Genomic DNA, 20,528 nt, shown 5'->3' with positions numbered 1-20,528 from the left:
AAACACTAGCTAGTGCAACCCCATCAAAGATCTCTGGTGGCAATTTCAAATTTTGACCATTATAAAACACTGGACCATGATTAGTTTGAGCCTTTGTAAAATATAGAATATATGCTGTAATAGAAGTTTCAATAGAACATTTACTAATGTGTTTGCTTAAAGGTAAAGAACACACCCCAGCTTGCTGATTGAACATCAAAGGAGCAGCACTGGTATTCCCTTTCCCAATCTAACAGAACAGTAGCTAAGTGGTTAGCACTTATGCCTGGTAGCAGTAGGGTCATTGGTTTGAATCCCAACCATGGCACTATCTGACTAGGGTTTGCATGTTGTCTCTGTGCATGTGTTGGTTTCATCCCACACTCTGAACACATGCTGGTAGGTTAAGTGTTTCCTGTCTAAACTGGCCCTTGTATGTATGAATGTCAGTCAGGGGCCTTAGATTGTAAGCTCCTTGAGGGCATGGACTGATGTAAATGTACAATATATATGTAAAGTGCCGTGTAAATTGTTGGCACTGCATAAGTATCTGTAATACATGCATCAACTGCTGTTATTCAGTAGATTACTGAAGTCTGATATCAATCTACATTCAGGTATTGCAAAATTTGTTTGCTATGCAATATTTCATAATTTGACTGCTAATGCAGTAAATTATTTTGTCTGCTATAGGCTTGATAGGTTGACCAAAGTGTTCAGTTTGCTATTCAAGAAAAAAAAAAAACATCATTGTCTATCTGCAGAAAAATATAATTATTTGGAAAGCAAGTGCTCCCCCTAGGTATTTACTGAAGCAAAAATATATTACCTGTGATGCTCAGTCTGTCTTAGTGCCGGTTCACACTGTTCCAACTTGTCTGGAGACTTGGTCACCTGACAAGTAGCGGACCGTGCTGTGCAATTGGAACCGTTCTAATAGGAGCGACTCAAGTCGCTCCGACTTAGAAAAAGGTCCCTGCGCCTTTTTTAAGCAAAGTTGGAGCGACTTGCATTGACTTCCATTATGTGAAGTCGTTGCAAGCCGTGCCGAAGTCGCGGTGCACGGGCGACGGCATTAGTCACCCGATGTCGTGTCGCCCTAGTGTGAACCGACACTTAAAGTTTTTTGTTTTATTATGTATTGTTACTTATATTTTCTTAACTTGTAACCATATTCCTCAAATGGCATAAGGAAGAGATTAGGACATTTACAGGACACCAGTTTTTCAGAACTGAAAAGATAACCTATCGTCCTTTTAGACTTGTATGAAGTCAGCAGAATCGGCAGCACACTATACTTGGGGCAGGGAGGCTTTTTAACCCTGGGGCCAGCTTCCTTCTATTTGAATTATACAACTTTATGAAGTCATGAAGCAGGTAGAATACAAGTCAAGCTAACGTATTGAAAAAAAAGGAAGCAAAAAGATCATCAAAAAAGGTTTTACTTTCAGAGGCCTAGAGCAGTTGGGCAAAGTGTTATTAAACCTTTGTTATGAAAATGAATTCTGCAGCATAGCTTATCTGCTTTCTTCTTTGCCATCCTATGTATCTGTATAGGCTTTCATTTCTGCATACTGATTGCATTTTTTCTGGCCTGCATTTTCCGCTTTTTAGATGGCTACGCTGCCTTGAACGAACACGTGAAACCTCAGTCTAGCCACCTCTGTGTGGTCAAGGCTGGGACTAAACTTCATGTGCTGATGCACCCAGGCAGCCCTGCGTTTTAGGCCACTGCCATGCTTTACCACGCTTGCCATGCGATTGGGCCATGTGACCTTCCAGTGGCATCAAGAATACTCGCTCCCGGCCAAAAAACAGTGGAAAGCAACACTAGGAGAGATTAAAATTGGAAAGCGGAGTGTTGGAAAAATGATTGCTTGGGGATAGATTTATAAATAATAAAAAGTAACAAACTGGCCCACCTTAAAGGAAAAATAATTGTATTTCAAATTGTTTCCCTACTTGTTTCTGTGCATTCCTGGACTTTGCATAATACTTTTTGTGGCTTGTTCATTGAAACATTAGGCAAATTACCTTGCATAGATCTTTTCTTTTTATTATTCTTGTTAAGAATATTAATAAAAAAAAAACAAAACGTATCCACATCACATTAAAAACAGTAGAATAGGTAACTATTCTAACTTTAGCAATTAATGCTGAATCTATTAACTAATGAAAAAATGAAATCTGATAAATGATAGAGTCATGAAGTATATCAAACAAATTTCAATAGCGCAGTAAAAGTTCCACCGGATGTTCCTCCACCGCTGTCACAGTAACTATGGATGCCGTCTGGTCACGCCCCGACGTGCTTCGTCACCTCCGACTTCGTCATTGGGGGCGCTCTTGGATTAAGTGCACATTTATGTATATGTTCAAGCATATGGATTTTAAATGGACTATTTGCGGATGATTTTTTTATTTTATGTCTTTTAGTCATTCTTTAAGGGTTGCATGTAGGTTCATGTTCCATATATGCTTATGAACACTTATGTGGTGGTGAGTTGCGTTCCACCATCCCTGCGCTACTGAAATTTGTTTGATATACTCCATGACTCTATCATTTATCAGATTTCATTTTTTCATTATTTTTTCTTTTAAGTAGCAGCATATTATCAGATCACTTTTTACTCATAAGCGCAAAGGGTTACTCGCCATATTTTTGTGTTATCAAGAGCTATTGTGAGTATCTGTGTACTTGAATCTATTAACTGCATAAAACATATAACTGCATAATATAAAACTACATAAAGTAAAAAAATAAAATAAAAAAACTCTCCTCTACGTAATTATTTAATAGGGCAGATGTGCTAATAACAGCCATGCTTAACAAATCAAAAACAAGTAATGCTAATTAACTGAGAAAAAACACTTGGTATACACTGTCCTCGCCCCCAAGGTTTTAATTTGCAAAGCTAGATTATCCCCCCCCCCCTCCAGTAATCATAGGGAACTTTGTCATCAGGTGCTGAAAGCTCATGCTGCATCTCCATATTTAGTAGAAGTTTTCCTGCAAAATGAATTTGAGGGACAAATGGAATTTGTGAAGATTTTGTAAATGTTTTCCCTATCAGTTCACGGCTACTATTTACTTTTACAACAAACTGTTTCCAACGTGTTGTTTGAAAGTATGAAAATGTAGAACTGATAAGAGCGGTGGGAGGGACTGTGCATTCTGTTACTGTAGTGGGAGAGGATTGTATCCTTCCTGACTGCTCTGTGATTTCTCCTTTCTCACTGGCTTCCAGTGCCGTGATCCATAAATCAGCTTTTATCCTGCAGGCCAATCATGTAAGCTGTCCAGCCTGACCTTCCACCCCAGTGTGAACACAAGCTCACGCAGGCACTGTGCTTTAAGTGGATAGTGCCAGTGACTTCAGCTGAAAAGAAAGGAAGGGAAATAGTTCCATATGCCATTGCTGGGGATTAGCATATTGGCTTACGGTTACAGAGAAAGCCTATTAAGCTGCTTTGGGTCCTGCATGTGCTTGCAAACTACTTTTTAACTTAATGTCTGAGGTAAGAGGTCTGCCAAAAGCAAGGAGCAAGTGTAATCTATTCTAGTAGCAAATCATGTGGTGTCTGCTATTTTGTCAAATGCAAATGGTATCCTTACCAAATTGGGTTAGGAACACACCGTATGACATTACTTTTTTCATTTTCAAATATTGTAAGTAAGTGGATTTTAAACTGTCATTTCATTTATTATTATTGTTGTTATTGTTTTTTTATATATATTATTATTAGCAGTTGTAGCAGTAATAGTATTATTGTTATTATTATTATTATTATTTTAGAAGTAGTAGCAGCAGCAGTATTATTATTATTATTACTATTATTTATTATTATTATTATTATCCTCATCATTATTATTTTTTTATTAGTAGCAGTATTATTATTATTATTATTATTATTATTACTATGTTTTTTTTTTTTTATTTTTATTTTAGTATTTCTTTTGTTTACTAGAAGTCACACATAGAAATGTCATAGTGACATAGAAGCTCTATGTTAGTACTGTACTTTATGTTATAAACAGACATTCCTGAAAGTTATGTAAAAAGTTACTAATGCAGCTTACAATGGATTTAGGATGCGTGTGTATATATATATATATATATATATATATATATATATGTATATATATATATATACATATACATACTGTATATATATATAGAGAGAGAGAGAGAAAGAGGGAGAAAGAAAGAGAGACAGACAGACAGAAAGAGAGACGAGGGGGTACCAATTGAATGCATTTTGTATGAATGAGAATTTCTTTAATATACTACTTACTCTTCTATTGTCTATTGACTTATAAATTACATTTTACCAACACTTTTTGTATAAGTACTGCTTGACCCTTAGAAGATAACAGTAATCCCTACACAGCTTGTACTGAAAATGTAACTGTCAGAGCAAATAAAAAAAGTATCCTGGACAGCACTCCTCTGTGTTCTTGCCAGTGAAGGAATCTCACCATTGTAGGTGCCATAGAAAAGCCAATGGCCAACATTGGAGTGCCATTGCGAGTGCTAACTCCGATCAGGACAATAAGTGAATAGGACACGAGATGTATGTTTATTCAAAGGAGGCGGCAGCATCTCAGTACTCATCCCCACTTGCAGCAGCTTTTCTAGCTCAGCAGCTTTGAATTAGAGCCAAACAATGGATTAAATGGCCGGGACATGGGCTTAATGTTACATCTTGTATGGGAAGGATCTATCAGTTTGTCGGGGAGAATCAGGGAAGGACAAGGCTGCATATGTAACTCGTGTGCTCCAGGCTCATTCATCATACTGACAAAATATTAGCTTTAACCCTTCTCTGTTCAGAAGGCAAAGCATATTACTACTGACTCCCCGGGCAGTTAATAAGTTTACCCAAATTCAACTTTGTACACTGTCCTTCGAATTTAATAACTTGTGCATCGCATTATCGCTCTTGGTGAATCCAAGCGTTAAAGGGCATTTTATGAAATAAGGTTTTTTCTTTTTTTTGCTTTGCCCATAGAATGTATGTGTTGTATCTGCCACCTTAACATGTGCAAGAGGCGTTTCTGTTTTTTGATGAATAGAAAGTTAGAAGTGAACATGGGATTTCTGGGCTAAAAATAAGAAAAAATGCTTTGAGCAAATCATCTAATAAGTAAATCTAAACATATCTGTGTCAAAGTTTTATTTTCAATTAATTTATTGTTATAGATTAAATTGCACTTCCTTTCTACGGCAATATATTGATTATTATTAAAAGCCAAAGGGGTTGATTTACTAAACAGAATAAGCCTGTTTGCATTTGAAAGGGAATGCAAACAGGCTTATTGTGTTTCACTTTACAATTAGTTTAGTGAATGTGGTGAAAATTAACTTTGCATAGAATATCTAATCATGTGCAAGGAAAAAGGAAAAAAAAAATAGTATTGGATGATGGAAGTGAGCAGTGCTTCAGAGCATTCACTAAGCTAAGAGCAAAAGTGAACACTCTATTTGTATTTATTATATTAAATCAACCCCTGAAGTTTTGTTTACAAAGATCTGTGACTTTTTTCTGTTGAAACCCCTTGATATCCGCTAAAACTCCAGCACTGATATGGAAGCTGGGTGTTTTTGAATAATCAGCATTACCCAGAACATGACATATTGAAGTGCAAGAATCACTCAGGTGGCCAAAATTGCACTTTACCACCGGAGGATTTTGCTGTCTTACGTCTGGGCCACTTTTTGCGATTCGGCACTGTGCGACTTTAACTGACAATTGCGCGGTCGTGCGATGCCGTACCCAAACGAAATTTACGTCCTTTTTTTTCCACAAACAGAGATTTCTTTTGGTGGTATTTGATCACCTGTGCGATTTTTACTTTTTGCGCTATAAACAAAAAAATCGTAAATTTTGAAAAAATAACAATATTTTTCCCTTTTTTTTATATGAAATTCCCCCCCAAAAAAATGTAAAAATCAAAATTTTTTTCAATTTTTTGCCAATTTGTTTTCTGCTATCTATGTTTGGTAACAAAAATTGCAATAAGCATATTTTGATTGGTTTGTGCAAAAGTTATTGCGTTTACTAACTAAGGGAAAGATTTATGTCATTTTTGGTGGGTTTTTTTTAACGAGTAATGGCGGCGATCTGCGATTTTTTTTGCAGGAGTGCGACATTGTGGTGGACAGATCGGACCCCTGACTGACATTTTTGACACTTTTGGGGGTACCAGTGACATTACTACAGTAATCAGTGCTATAAATATGCACTGTTAATGTAAAAATGACACTGGCAGGGAAGGGGTTAATTTTTATTGGTGATCAAGGGGTTAATGTATGCCTGGTGCTTACTGACGTGTGTGGGGGGAGGGGACTATGTGACATAAGGACAGATCGCAGGTTCAGCTATGCTGAACCCTGCAATCTGACCCTGCCTGTCACTTAGGAGATCCGCCCACTTGTGTTTACACAAGCGGGCGGATCTCCAGACTCGATTCCCCGACGATCGGGGAAGAGCAGCGGCGACTCCCGCTGTGACTGAATACAGCGGGAGCGAAGCCTCCGGCGGTGCGCGTGTGCCGCCGAGCAAGGGGGATGTCTGGTGACGTAGTACTACGTCGCCAGACGTTATCAAGCCACTTTGCCGCAGTACAGCTCTAGTGAGCAGTGCGGAAGTGGTTAATACATCAATTTTTTTGCTTGTTTAAACAGCTTTGAGAAGGTGGGGTGCACCCCCAACAGAATATCTTTCCTCTAGGCTAAGCAAACGTACCATATATTCAAACAGTAAATCTGAGTAAACTTAGATTCATACCAGTGGCCTGATGCGAACACTCCCAGTGTTAGATGCAGTGAAGCGTTTTACTTTTTAAAAACTTTATTGGAATGTCGCAAAATTACATTTTATTCAGCTTTTTTTTTTTGCACTACAGTGGGCAATATTATTCTGCAAAAAGTACAGCATTTCCTCCTTCTGAAAATGTTAGCTGCCTGGCAGTAGCTTTTGCTTTCTGAGCCACTAACCTGAAGCAAGCATGCTCAGAAAATCTTCACCCGTATACCTGTTGTGGGGCAGCAACTCAAGAAACTGAAGTTAGAGAGTCCACATGACAACCAGGCAACTATCATTTCTAGAGTGCAATAGTTTCCTTCATGGCAGGCCAACTTTCAGTTTGTATTTAACCCTGTAGTAAATCAGCCCATTGGTGCAATATTGACATTGATTAGGGAGTTGACTTGCCCCGATTTTTATACATATCCAGCATAACTGTAATCACATTAAACAGTCACTCAGGGAATTTTGAGCAATTAAAATTTCAATAAAAGAGAAGTATTGGAATTTTTTTATTGTAGAATCATACTTACCTAGGTGGATGCAGCAAATCCGATGCTGCATCTGTCCCTCCTCAGCTCTATACTGAGAACCGGGTGATTAAATACCGCCGATCGCTCAGTTCTCAGAGCTTCCTGAGCAGAGAGCTGGTGACTGTTAGACACTGCTGTCTGTTCTGCCCTTCCAGCGCTCACTGTAGTGCTTAGCTATGGAGCAGGCAGGAGTGGCCAGCTCAGGCTCTCAGGGGCTCGCTGAGAAGCTGAGCCAGGTTTCGGTCCAGGCATGTGGATGGATCCTGACCAGATGGTGGCGATCTTTCCAGAGCCTGGACCAGCTCTGTGACGTGAGACGACAACGGGCTCCAGCCTGCTGCCTGCTGAAAATGGGTCACAGGAGTGCAGAATGAACTGCACTCCTGTGATCCACAGGAGATGTACAGCCAAATGAGCTTTGGCTGTACTTCTCCCTCAAAAAGCTAAGTTCACCTTAAAGTAGTGGGGTTTATTTACTAAAGCTGGAGTGCAAATTTAGGCTCACTTTTGTAATAAAACCAATCATTGGCGTCCAGGTAATATTGCCAAAGCCTAATTGAACAAGCCAAGGTTAGAAGCTGAGTGCTCCAGTTTAAGTAAACCTACTCCGGTATGTCAGTCACAGGTAGACACCCCCACAGATCTTATGTCACTTGACACATCATGACAGTACACAGCTTCACCCATGTACAGCAGCTAAAATTAGCTTTTCTGTTGTATTCTTAAAAAACGTATTTTTCATTACAGAGGAGGTCACAATAGTGGCTAAGGAAAGATTGGCCAATAAGTGCCAGAGGCTAAAAAACCTTGGGTGATAAAATTCACTGGCATCTACCCAAAACTGAATTTTAAAAGGTTGAAATATCAGTTATCATCATCATTACCCTCTAAAACAGTGGGTGGTTGAGACGAGAACAGGTTATCCAAACCTTAAGTACAAAAATATGTGCAGCGCTAAAACAAGTACAAAAAATATAAAGCACTATGTGTTGTGCCAGTGAACTAAATCAGCAGTCCAAATGTGCATAATAGTCCATAATCCAGAAATTATAAAACTGGGAGGGGCCTACACTCTGGCGTCTGACCGCTGTATTCCTATCTCAGGAACGGCGGTCTGTCTTTGTCAGTTTATGGTTTATGGCCATTTGCTTTTTTGTGACATGTACATGTACATTTTATACTTTTTAATAACTATTACACTATGCAAGCATTTTTTGGCTGTGATTGGTGAGCATTTATACAGTGTATCCAGATCACGGCGACCTACGAGGTCGTCTTTCCAGCTCTCTATTGGATTGATCATGAGGCTCATTTGTATATGATTTCTGGTGAGTGCATCCATATAGTGGAGGAGGAGCTCACTTTTATTACTATTACTCACTCGAGGTGCATCAATCATCTCTGCATTCTTTTTTTACTGAATCTAGTGTGTTCTGACACTCTGTACACACGATGGACACTTTATAATTTATGGATTTTGGACTATTATGCACATTTGGACTGCTGATTTAATTCACTGGTACAGCACATAGTGCTTTATATATTTGTACTTGTTTTAGCTCTGCACATAATATTTTTGTACTTATTGTTAGGGAGGTTATATATTCACCTTTTCCTGATAGGCCTGATAGTGCTCCTTTAACACATGTTTTTAGGTTATCCAAACCTGTATAAAATTCATGTCTTATTTTAATGAAGGATCTGTAAAAAAATATATTACTTATTGCTGCTGAAGTGTATACTAAAGTAGGTTCAACTCCCATGATCCTATTCTGTAGATTTCTTATTTGTTTATACAAAGTCTTAACCAGGGTTCAAGTACCATACAAGACAAGGTTATGCTTACTTGTGGTTATATTATATTCATTACATTCCCCTTTTATTTAATAGGACAGGACTTACAGTATAATAATTGAATATTATTACTTTTGTCTTGATCAAGAATCATTTACAAGCAGAAATTGTGCAAACCTAGTACAAATGAATTTGCCTATGTTTTGACCACTTTTTTTTTATATGTGCAACACATACCTGTTCCCACCACACAAACACACACACACATAAAAACATATACACATGCGTGCCCACATATATGCATACACAATTGCATGCACACGCATGCATATACACACATGTACACTCACACACGTGTACACACATTGACATATACACACACACAAATGGAACCAGCCATATAATATCTGATCAGATGACATTTAGTCCTGATTGGGCTTATAGCGTTAGTGGCAGTAGAGTTTGGGAAGTTAACTTTAAAATGTCAGTGCAATTAAAATGTGATATTTCAGGTGTAAATCAAGTCTGGGGCAAAGAGTCATCCTCTGGTACCTAATATTACTAGGGCTCTTCAGTAGCGACAGCCTCCTATTCCTAACTCTGTTCTTATATATTTTTGGGGTTTCATCCCTACTGCAAAGATGTTCCTACTCTCCCTTACTATGAAATAAATTAAAACTCCAACAAACAGATAACAGAATCAGAGATCTCAGCATTCACTTCTTATGGCCCTGAGAAAAATCAGATAGAATTAGGTGTTTTTTCCCCAGTGGCCAGCTGAAAATTTGTTAACTTAACCGACAGGCTAAATTTTCCATTCCATCTGATACAATGGAGTGCTCTCCTGCTTAGTGTGGTCAGTTTTTTAATAGGAAAGCAAGGGGAATGGCAGGATCACCAGTCATTTCACACAAAGAAAGCAATACAAAGAGAACAGGATACTTCCTCATACATGTACCTGGCACAGCAGGAACATATCAGAAATATAAGGTGTTTGGGTAACAAACACTTTGAATATATTTTGCTCCTCTTCTCAAGACATGCATACATTCCAAGTCACAGTGTGGACAAAAAAAAAAAAAAAAAATCATATTTTTATATTAGTACAGAAGCTCAACTGCCAATTTGTGGGAAACCTTCCTTTATGAATAGGAAGCAACAAGCAATGTATGCGAAAACCACAGTAACCCAGCAACCTCATTGTTGGCATATCCATTCAATTACTGACACCTAATGAAATTCATAGGTTTGATTGTTTATTAAATGTATGTCAGTAATTAAAGGCATGAACTTATTACTGATTTGACTTGAGATTAGAGTAAATTTGAATTTGATTGGTAGCTAAAGATGAGACTGCTATGAGGAAAAGCTGATCTCTCATCAATGATGGGAGATAGAAGCACTGCCTATCATTATCCAAGTCCTCACCATGCTGAACCAGCCACAACCTTTATCTGTAGCTTACATTGATACACACAAAGTGAAAGGGAAAAGTTAATAACCAACCGGTCAAAGAGGTTTTCAATTGTATTTCAAAACTGTAAAATATCAGCAGATTCTACCAAGCTTTTCTGCAAGTATATTTATTAGTTACCACTCATAAGAGTGCCTCTATAGCTCCCAAAACATGTGTGGATGCCCTTTGTAGTTCATTGGATATTAAACATATTTCTATGCAATTACCTTGTTTATTTAATCAATTCATAGTAGGGATCGACCGATTATCGGCAATGCCAAAATATCGGGGGCCAATATGCACTTTCCCCGATATATCGGAATCGGACCTTAAGCTTACTGATATCGCCGATATTTCGGGAAAGTGCTGTACCAGAGTAATGCCTGCAGCTAGAGGCATCACCCCGGTACCGGCGTTCATACCAGATGGACAGCTGTCTTGTAATGACAACCGATGTGGCTGAGAAGCTGCTCGGCTGTCATTACAAGGAGCAGTAGGGGACGTCTCCCCTTCCCGCCACCTTCCGCGGCTTGCCCGGGTCTCCCGTCCCACCAGGAGACCCGGGCATCCTACCTGCACGGCCACCAAATAGAAGACCCGATCAAAGCCACATTCGGCTCTGATTGGGTCTCCATGGAAAAAACCTGGAAGTGATGTCATGACATCACTTCTGGATACTCGGTGGCAAAATAAAAAAAATGTGAGCATTCAAAACAGCCAAACTTGGCGTTTTGAATGCTTTTAGGTGCAGAGGAGGGGTTTGGGGTCCCCCAGATCCCTCCACCAGAGTACCTGTGGAAAAAAAAATGTTTTAAATGTCCGAATATATCGGCCGATACCGATACGCGATGACCAAAATATCGGTATCGGCAATAAATAAACAATATTGGTCGATCACTAATTCAAAGATTACGTTTGATAATTGTATTCTTGTTTTTACTTGCTTTATCCTTAAATGTTTTCTTCAATTTCACCCAAACAGGTACGGATGTCGGGATCTGTGAACTGAAAAGGGTATCAGGAAAGTGAAAGAAGTGTTGACAGAAAGAAGTGTAAAGGATAGAGGAAGGAAAAATACATTGCTTGAAGGACGAGGGAAGACAGAAAAACGGGGACTATGGGGAGAAAAAAGATTCAGATTACGAGGATAATGGATGAACGTAACAGACAGGTAAGATGCAGAAAATGTTCCTCTGGAGAATATTATTGGCCCAATCCCCCTAGTATAGAGAATAATGATTCTCTCCCGAAGAATCACACTTGTGTAATTAATCACAGTGAATATATTAAGAGTGCAGTGTATAAACAGGGTGTTTTGTTAAGTCTTAAAAGATAATTAATTGACAAGCAAAGCAACAGTGGCACTAGCTCAGCAAAGTGAATAGAGAAAGGTGAATGGTGCTTGTAGATAACAGTTGACACCCTCTGATCACAACACTGTATAATGATAGAGAGTATGACTCCACAGCTCAGCAATGCCTCGGAGAGGAAAATTTATGACAAGCAAGAGTCTAATGCCTTCCAGTACTTTCCTATGCCTAGCAACTGTATGAAATCATGAGTCCTTAGGTAGGACTAATGAATTGGAAAGGTTAGACTTTCGTCTTATACGCAGCATTATCTCAAGATGTGGACGTGATATACTTAGTCCATTTTCAATAACAGCATATCTTAGATAGGAAAATAAGTGACTAGGAGTCCAAGATTTATGACAGACCAGTGACCTGAAAATATAATTGGGGCACATCATCAGAGTGGAAGAAAAGTGATCACTTGTTCATCATCTCATGGACTCTTGGGGTAGGGCTATACAAGTAGTATTAACCCCTTGTTGGTTTTAACCTAGTGAAATCAATGTATTGCTAATGAGATGACTGACAGCAATTGGTTAACTCTCTCAGTAGCAAGATATTCCATTTTTCCGTTAGTCCTAGCCTGACAGAGTAACTCATTTACAAATATATTTGAGTTGGATTTGAGGCCAAGGGATTTGGCTATTCAGCATTTGCCAATGTACAGTGATAGTGAAATAGTGGAGCCAATGAGGTAAATCTGTCATTGTAAGGATTAATGTTAGTGGCTTAGTTAAGGTTAGGTCATGTTTTTAGGAAGTTAAGCGTAGGTTTAAGAAGAACCGTGGAAATACAAAAAAAAAAAAACATCTATACTCAACTCCCCAGACTGAATTTGCAGCTGACTCTCATTGAACTGAGCGATCAAATGACCACTAATTGCTCAGTTCTTGTTCAACTCTGAGCACAGAGCAGTGACTGTCAGTTACTGCTCTCTGCTCTTCCCCTCCAGCACTTGCTACAGCGCTGGGCAGGAGAGGGGGACGAGAACGACTGACTCAGGCATCTGACATCTGGGTGGATCTTGACATTACTGTTGGGATCCTGGAGCTTCTCTATGATGTCAGCTGACAACTGATGCTAGCCCACTGTCAGCTGATTCTGGGTCAAAGGAGAGCACAAAAAAATGCACTTCTGTGACCCACAAGGGAAGTATGACCAAAAAAGCACTTGCCATACTTCTCTTTTAAGCATTAAGGGTTAAGGGGAAGTTAAAGGTTAATGATTTATTTTAAATGTTTTGTTAAGTTTTAGGATTCAAGTGTGGTCTGTTGTTTTTAGAGATGTGTACAGTAGCTGAAGTTTACATTACACACAGAATAATCTTTTAGAGGAGAGACTTACCCTCCTCGTTCTATCCTCTGTACATCTCTGTATGGAGTCTCAATTTGATAAAGACATCACCTTGGAAGAAGAAGATTCTTTAGAACCCTGCAACCTTTTGTTAGAAAAATTAAATTAGATTGACCCCAGACCATTAAAGCTGAAGCAAACAACTGAATACATAGATGAAATACATATATGAGAGCAGTGTTAAGTGTCAGAGGATTTGATTTTCTGTCCATCCATTTCTGACACTTCAGCCTCAGAACACATCCATGAATAACAGGGACCGGACTTTTCTCTGCTGCAGTTTCACTTTCACCTACAGTCCACCCCACATCCCAGCCTGTGTATAAACAGTGAAAGTAGAAGCAAAACATAAATGAGCTCATCTCTCTGTCACTCTGCTTTCTTCTCCTATCAGCAAGGCCCTCCCTTGCACTGTAGAACACCTGAAATACTCCTTGTGCTGCTTCTCTCTCCCCATCTCTGTGTTCTGCTGTACAAACTGTATAGTAGACCTTGAGTGGCTGATGCCAAGTTTAATTGCGGTACCTATACTGTGAGCATTTAAAGTAAAATACATTAGATGTAGTGTTAATAAATACAAGGTCCACATTCATTTCTGCCTTTTATATAATGGGACTTACCTATAGATACAGTGAATATCTCCTGAATGTGTGTTGTTTAGAGGATATTTACATCAGCTCTACCTGATTACTTGACTGCACACTGAGTGCACCGTCAGCGCAACACGGTTTTTGTGACTGTATGCATGTGCATTTGCAGAAGTGATGTCATTGCAGCCTGGCAATGGCCGCAGAGCGTGAACCCAGAAAGAAGACTGAGTGAGGATGAAAGGTCCTGCAGGGAGAGAGGGGGCAGTATGCCACTGGAGTGCTCTGTTTAAAAAGTACACTATATTTTCAAAAGTATTGGGACACCTGCCTTTACACGCACATTAACTTTAATGGCATCCCAGTCTTAGTCTGTAGGGTTAAATATTGAGTTGGCCCAGCGCAGTCTCTGCTTTAATTCATCCCAAAGGTGTTCTATCGAGTTGAGGCCAGGACTCTGTGTCTGTGCAGCCTATTCAAATTCCTACACCCCAAACTCGCTCATCCTTGTCTTTATGGACCTTGCTATGTGCACTGGTGCGCAGTCATGTTAAAACAGGAAGGGGCCATCCCGAAACTGCTCCCACAAAGTTGGGAGCATGAAATTGTCCAAAATGTCTTGGTATGCTGATGCCTTAAGAGTTCCCTTCACTGGAACTAAGGATCCAAACCCAACCACTGAAAAACATCCCTACACCATAATCCCCCCTCCACCAAATGATTTGGACAAGTGCACAAAGCAAGGTCTATAAAGATATGATTGAGTGAGTTTGGGGTGGAGGAATTTGACTGGCCTGCAAAGAGTCCTGACCTCAACCCAATCACCTTTGGGATGAATTAGAGCGGAGACTGTGAGCCAGACCTTCTTGTCCAACATCGGTGCCTGACCTCACAAATGCACTTCTGGAAGAATGGTCAAACATTCCCATAGACACCTTGTCGACAGGCTTTCCCAGAAGTGTTGAGGCTGTTATAGCTGCAAAGGGTGGGCCAACTCAATATTGAACCCTACGGATTAAGACTGGGATGCCATTAAAGTTCATGTGCCTATAAATACAGGTGTATCAATACTTTTGACAATAAAATGTAATTCTACCATAATAATGTGCAAGTATGTGTACGTGGTAGCATATAATGGCATTGACCTACAGGGAGCACATCTACCGTACTTTTTTTATTTTTTAAGAATTTACTACCCCCCAAAGGATAACTTTAGGTTAGAAACTAGGAGTCACTTAAGGAACATTTTTTTAATTGTTGGTTCTCAGCACCAGTACTTATATACCTAATATCTTTGTTTGATGCATAAATAGGACATAATCATGATCTTGCAGTTTTAAAGCCCCAACATACTACAGAGTGATGTAAATTAAAAATCATAAGGGGTTTGAAATACAAACACCAGACAAAAACATATATGTCAAAATGACTACTTTAGTAAATCAGCACCCAGCTGTCCAATGAAATGTATTTGAATGATAAAAATAGTTCTAGGCATGTCATGGAAGAGAACTAGTTTGAAGCATACAGTGATTCCTACACATACTTATCCATGATCTCTGTTCTTATACATTCATTCTCTGCTGGATATACAGCATATCTCTATAGCAGACGAGTTTCATCAATGTGGGGTCACCAGAAATGTGTTGCTCTAAACATCACAGGTGTGATATGTTGGGATAGCAACCATACATTTTATGACAAAGATCATTCTTCGAAAGGCAGTTAACATATGTTTGATGAATACCTTTGACAGAAGCAATGTACGATAGAAAAAAAACAAAAAAACAGATAGAAATTACCAAGAATAAATATGTTCATTTCTTTGAATTAAGTTGTTATATTGTGATATGCAGTTGTGCCAGGAGTAAGGCAAGTATGGTAATGATTTGTGAAAACACTTATCAAATTTTAACAGCAGTTGCAGACTTCCTCATCACACACACACTCACTGTACATTATGAAGTCTGGTCTTGGTTCTCGTGAATAGTTTTAATTAAACAGCAATGCAAAACAGTTTTTGTAGGTTATATAGATCACAGCAAATAATCAGACCCTAGCTATCATTTTTCTAATTTGAGTTGCAAGTTTCTGTACACAACACAATTCTTTTTCCTGTTCGTTTTTTTAGATTTGTAAAGTTAAGGTTGCCACCTGACCTGCTCAGTAAAAATGTTATTTGGCACCACTGTTGTTGGAATAAAAATACAGAAAGGTTCTCCTGGAACAACCATAAGTACAGTGCACTCAAACTAACAGTTTGACTGACATCCCTTCCATAAAAGTTCCTCTATATTGCTTCTGAGATTTAGAACTTCATTCCTCAACTGTAATTTCCAATAGTGGCTGTGAACAACAAGGCAGTGATTATTTACACTAAAGTCAGGGACACTTACCTCTTCTCAAATGGTCTGATGCCCACAAGGTCCCTCGTCCAGCACCAGCATCTTCTCCCTGGCTTTTTCCTGGTCCTGATTTCACTCCGGCACATGCGTGAGGGTCATTTTTCCGGTGACTTGCTGGAAATGAAAACATAGCTGTGCATGTGCAGATCTGTGTACATTTAGCAGAGGATTGTAAATAGGGAGATAAGCATATTTTAATGCAGAAATTACATTACATGACTCTTCTGTAATAAACAACCTGCCTGTTCACATTTTTTCTCCAGCCCTCAGTTCAACTTTAAGGCAAACAGTAAATGAGGCTGATTATGAGTACGCATTTGATTATGTGACCTGGGACAATCTTTAGCTTATTTAAATACAGCCCCAGTCAAAACTTTTATTTATCATTTTTGGAGAGAATGGGGAAAGGCAACCCTTCTGTAGGGCTTTAGAGCATTATGTACCCCCCTTAGGGAGATTTTTACTCACATCCAGCTCCAATAACCTCAATGCATGACAGTCAGGCAACTGGCATCTTCAGCTAAGGCTGCCTCTATATTTCTTTCAGTACATAGCTCCTTAAAAAGTAAGGCAAGGGGCGTGGTCTCGGCATGGAAGTGTGAGGACGTGTGCTCACCAAGCTCCCAGTCCACGGCACTCTGGACAGCCTTATACTACAGACATACCTGGCAGTGTTCCTCCCCTCTAACTCCCCTCTGGCCATTTCTGGTGTGGTTTGGATCCCAGGATGGATTGTTTTTTGATCCCTAAACAGCCTGCGCCAGCAGCTGCTGGGAGGACAGCATCCTGTTTGGTGATTCTGGCTGTTTCCTGTGGTCCCCTTTGCAAATGCTTCATGTCCACATGTGGCCGGCTTACACCCCCCTCACCAATGTAACCATGAAGAATGCTATCACATGGTCTGTTCCCTCCAATGGCGAGGACTGGCTAGTCCTCTCGGTAGCAAACCTCCCTGTCAGTCTGGCAGGGGGTTCGGAGTGACTGAATAGGGACAGTCTGGCCAGCCACCTCACCTTGAACTAACAGTCTACACGTCTGAACTCATCCAAGGTTACTGTATTGAAAGCCTAAACATGCTTGAATGACCATGGTCATTTTTAGTCAAAAGAGTTATTAGTTATGATTTCTAAATTCAGCTAGGAGAAAGAGTTTACGAGGAGTGGTTTTTCCTTTTTTTTTCTCTCCCTCTCCCCATGGTTTTTTGGGAGAATATTAAGGCCAAGATGGGCTCCTTGTTTATTTCTCCTTGTTTTGTCCTTCCCCAGGACATGCTCTGACTATTCCTGTTGATGATAACATATATTGATGTTTAATGTTTTAATTGGGGGGGGGGGGCCCTGACGCCACATCTCTTGTCGGGAGGAAAAGGCTGATTATTGACTCCCCCATTAACGGACTCTCAGGACCCAAGAGGACCCTGGAGGACCTAAGATCCTTGATCTTTTGGGGCCCGGCGCCTTGCGCTTTATCTTTGGCATCAGATGCCCCTAATTGGCAGAGGTCTGTTTCTGCCGTCTTAACATCCCTTCTTGCTTGTAAACCCTTTTGTGCAAATTTCCCTTTCAGTTAAGTAGCTGCAGATAGGAATGTTTGGATGTCCTCTGTTTACCATTTGGCAGAATCTACGTTTTCTTATCCCCCTCAGAGAAATGATACATTCTGCCTAAGATATTATGAGAGGTTCACACACCAGTTACCAGTTGACCTTTACTGTTGAGCTTGACCGGGGCTGCCAATGACCAAGGACTCTTCTCCCTAAAGTGCCTTACCTCTTCCCTCATTAGGCCCTAACCGCCGATGATGGCAGTTATTCTCCATTTGGAGTCAAAATAGTAGATTTCTTCCTCCTCCTTATTGCTGTTTTCTCCCTCTTCTGTCTTCGTTAACTAACTTTCTCCCCTCCTTTATCCCTTCATATATCTTTTTCCTTTCCCTTTTCCTCCCTTCTTCACCATTCGGCCCCCCCCTTTTTTTTTCTCCTTCACCCCTCCACCCAGTTTTTTCACTCACCAGTGAGTGTTGCCAAGGGGGGCCATATTTCTTCAGGAGGGCACTGAAACTACTGTCCTGGAATGTTAAGGGCCTTAATATCCCTGAAAAAAGGTCCAGTTGCCTCTCTGATTTTTGGATACAACACTTTCAAATAGTGTTTCTTTAGGAAACTCATTTTGGACCAGATAGAGTCCCAAAACTGCATAATAAGCGTTTCCCCGTGGCTTACCATAGTTTGTCTCCCTCGTCCAAATCTAAAGGGGGTCAGTATCTTTTTGTCCAGTACCTTCCCATGGCAATGTTTGATCTCTACACTGTGCAAGAGGGCAGATACATTTTTATAAAGAGCAAAATTCAGTTGAAGACATTCACTCTGGCAAATTGTCTATCTCCCAAATACAGGACAAATGACAGTACTGGAGTCATGTCTCTCTTCCCTAGACTTCTTTGTGGAAGGAACTCTTATTTTAGGTGGTGATTTCATTTTTACACTCAACCCACGTAAGGACTCAGCAACGGGCTCCTAGGCCCTACCTTAAAATAACCGATCTACACTTCAAAAACTTCTCCACGCGCATCAATTGGTAGATATTTGGCATATTCACCACCCGTAGGATAGAGATTATACCTTTTTTTTTGCTACCACATGGCTCATACTCAAGGATAGATGGTCTCCTTGTCTCTCATGTCACAAACCTGTTGTATCTAATGCTCACATTGGCCACATTTCTCTCTCAGATCATGCCCCAATCTCAATAGACATAGCCCTACAGCATAGCAAGACCCAAAGATTAAGACTGACTTTTTGAGAGAGTTGAATCTTTTCTTTTAGACTAACATAGACTTCGTGTCCAACCCTTTTCTCCTTTGGTCCACACATAAATGCTATATAAGAGGGGTTCTCATTAAACATGGTCATAGAGTTAAGGAGGTCAAAGAGAAACTGTTATCTAGTCTAATAACCAAATTGCATGACCTTGAACAATGACACAAGTCCCTCCCTGACCAACTTACAGAAGCTAAGCTCAATCGGCTTAGAGAGCAGACAATTCCTTGTTCCAGGCCAAAAGTAAACTATTAAGGGCCCATAGAGCGTTCTATGAATTTGGAGATAAGTGTAGTAGATCATTGGCGAATGTGATACGAATCAGGCACAATTCTTCATACATTACAGCTCTTTCCTCTCCTTCAGAGGCTAAAATTCATTCATCCCCAGATAGGCTGAGACCTTTAGGGAATTTTATGCATCGCTCTATAATCGATACTCACCTTCTGCACCTGAGGATACCCTAGACAAGTCGGCGGTGATTGATAACTACCTCAAGGTTTTTATTACACCGACCAAGAGTTATCATTAGGTTCATACGAAGCATGTTCCTTCTAGCACTGTCTATCACATGGCAATGTATTTTCCTACATTTTCCTATTATTTTGAATTGCCAGTTATGTTCTGTTAATGAACTAACAGTTGGTATATGTTTTGGTTAATATCTATCAACCTACATTATTTTATTTCCTATTATGTATGACAGATAACAGATCCCAGGACTGTGATGCCATGTCTTACTACTGTCTTATTTTCTTTTGCATACCTTTAAATAAAGAATTAAAAAAAAATAAAAAAATAAGGCAAAATATAGTTAAACATACAGTATATATATTTACAAGTCCTTGTAGGTATTTGTGCCTGACCTTATGTAAACCCATCAAGTCTCTTTGAACTTCCCTATAAAGACCAAAGTTTCCTTTTGCTTTTTCCATGCCTATGCAAGTTCTGCATCAAACAAAATAGGACTTACTCTGTTTCTATAGTCCCTGTCCATTATTTAAAATAAAGACTGTAGAACTGACTATTCTAATTCAACAAATGCACATGGATGTCAGGTGACTAACAGTACCTATGAACTTACAGCAGGCATTCCAAAGTGCTGTATCTGGGAATGGACTGAACAAAGTGTAATTAACATACACAATTACTTACCACCCACAGTCCTTTACAAAAATATTTCCCGGCCCTTACATGAGCATAGGTTCATGGACCATTACCTTCTATATGGTTAAAAGGGATTGTTCACTGAATAACTGCAGAGCACCTTAAATGCAGACCAATGCCTGGTGGACCTTAACAGTTCCCCAGATTGATTGCATTTCATACAGATATCCAGCATGTTAGGCCTGGCCTTATATGATTAGACGTGACTTTTCACTTGATTAGCACATCACTGAAAGTCTAAATACCCATAATAGAGAACAATTGATGACAGGGC

General features: G+C 39.6%; 1 protein-coding gene across 11 annotated transcripts in view; it reads left to right on the top strand.

The window, feature by feature from the left end:
* The window catches only part of MEF2C (myocyte enhancer factor 2C), a 376,634-nt gene that overhangs the window by 204,428 nt on the left and 151,678 nt on the right, over nt 1–20,528 (top strand). For 10 of the 11 annotated variants that reach the window (XM_082261437.1, XM_082261441.1, XM_082261436.1 and 7 more), the window contains one exon: nt 11,555–11,743. In XM_082261437.1, coding sequence (XP_082117563.1) covers nt 11,690–11,743 — 54 coding nt within the window. In that variant the 5' untranslated portion in view covers nt 11,555–11,689. Of the gene's footprint in view, nt 1–3,353; nt 3,499–11,554; nt 11,744–20,528 lie in introns of those variants that run through there. The other variant, XM_082261440.1, reaches the window with a different exon arrangement.

This window comes from Pelophylax lessonae (genome assembly GCF_965119305.1).
Source record: "Pelophylax lessonae genome assembly, chromosome: 1".
In the NCBI taxonomy this organism is placed as follows: domain Eukaryota; kingdom Metazoa; phylum Chordata; class Amphibia; order Anura; family Ranidae; genus Pelophylax; species Pelophylax lessonae.
The sequence above is the reverse complement of the archived record's forward strand: the minus strand, read 5'-3'. Positions and strand labels throughout refer to the sequence as shown.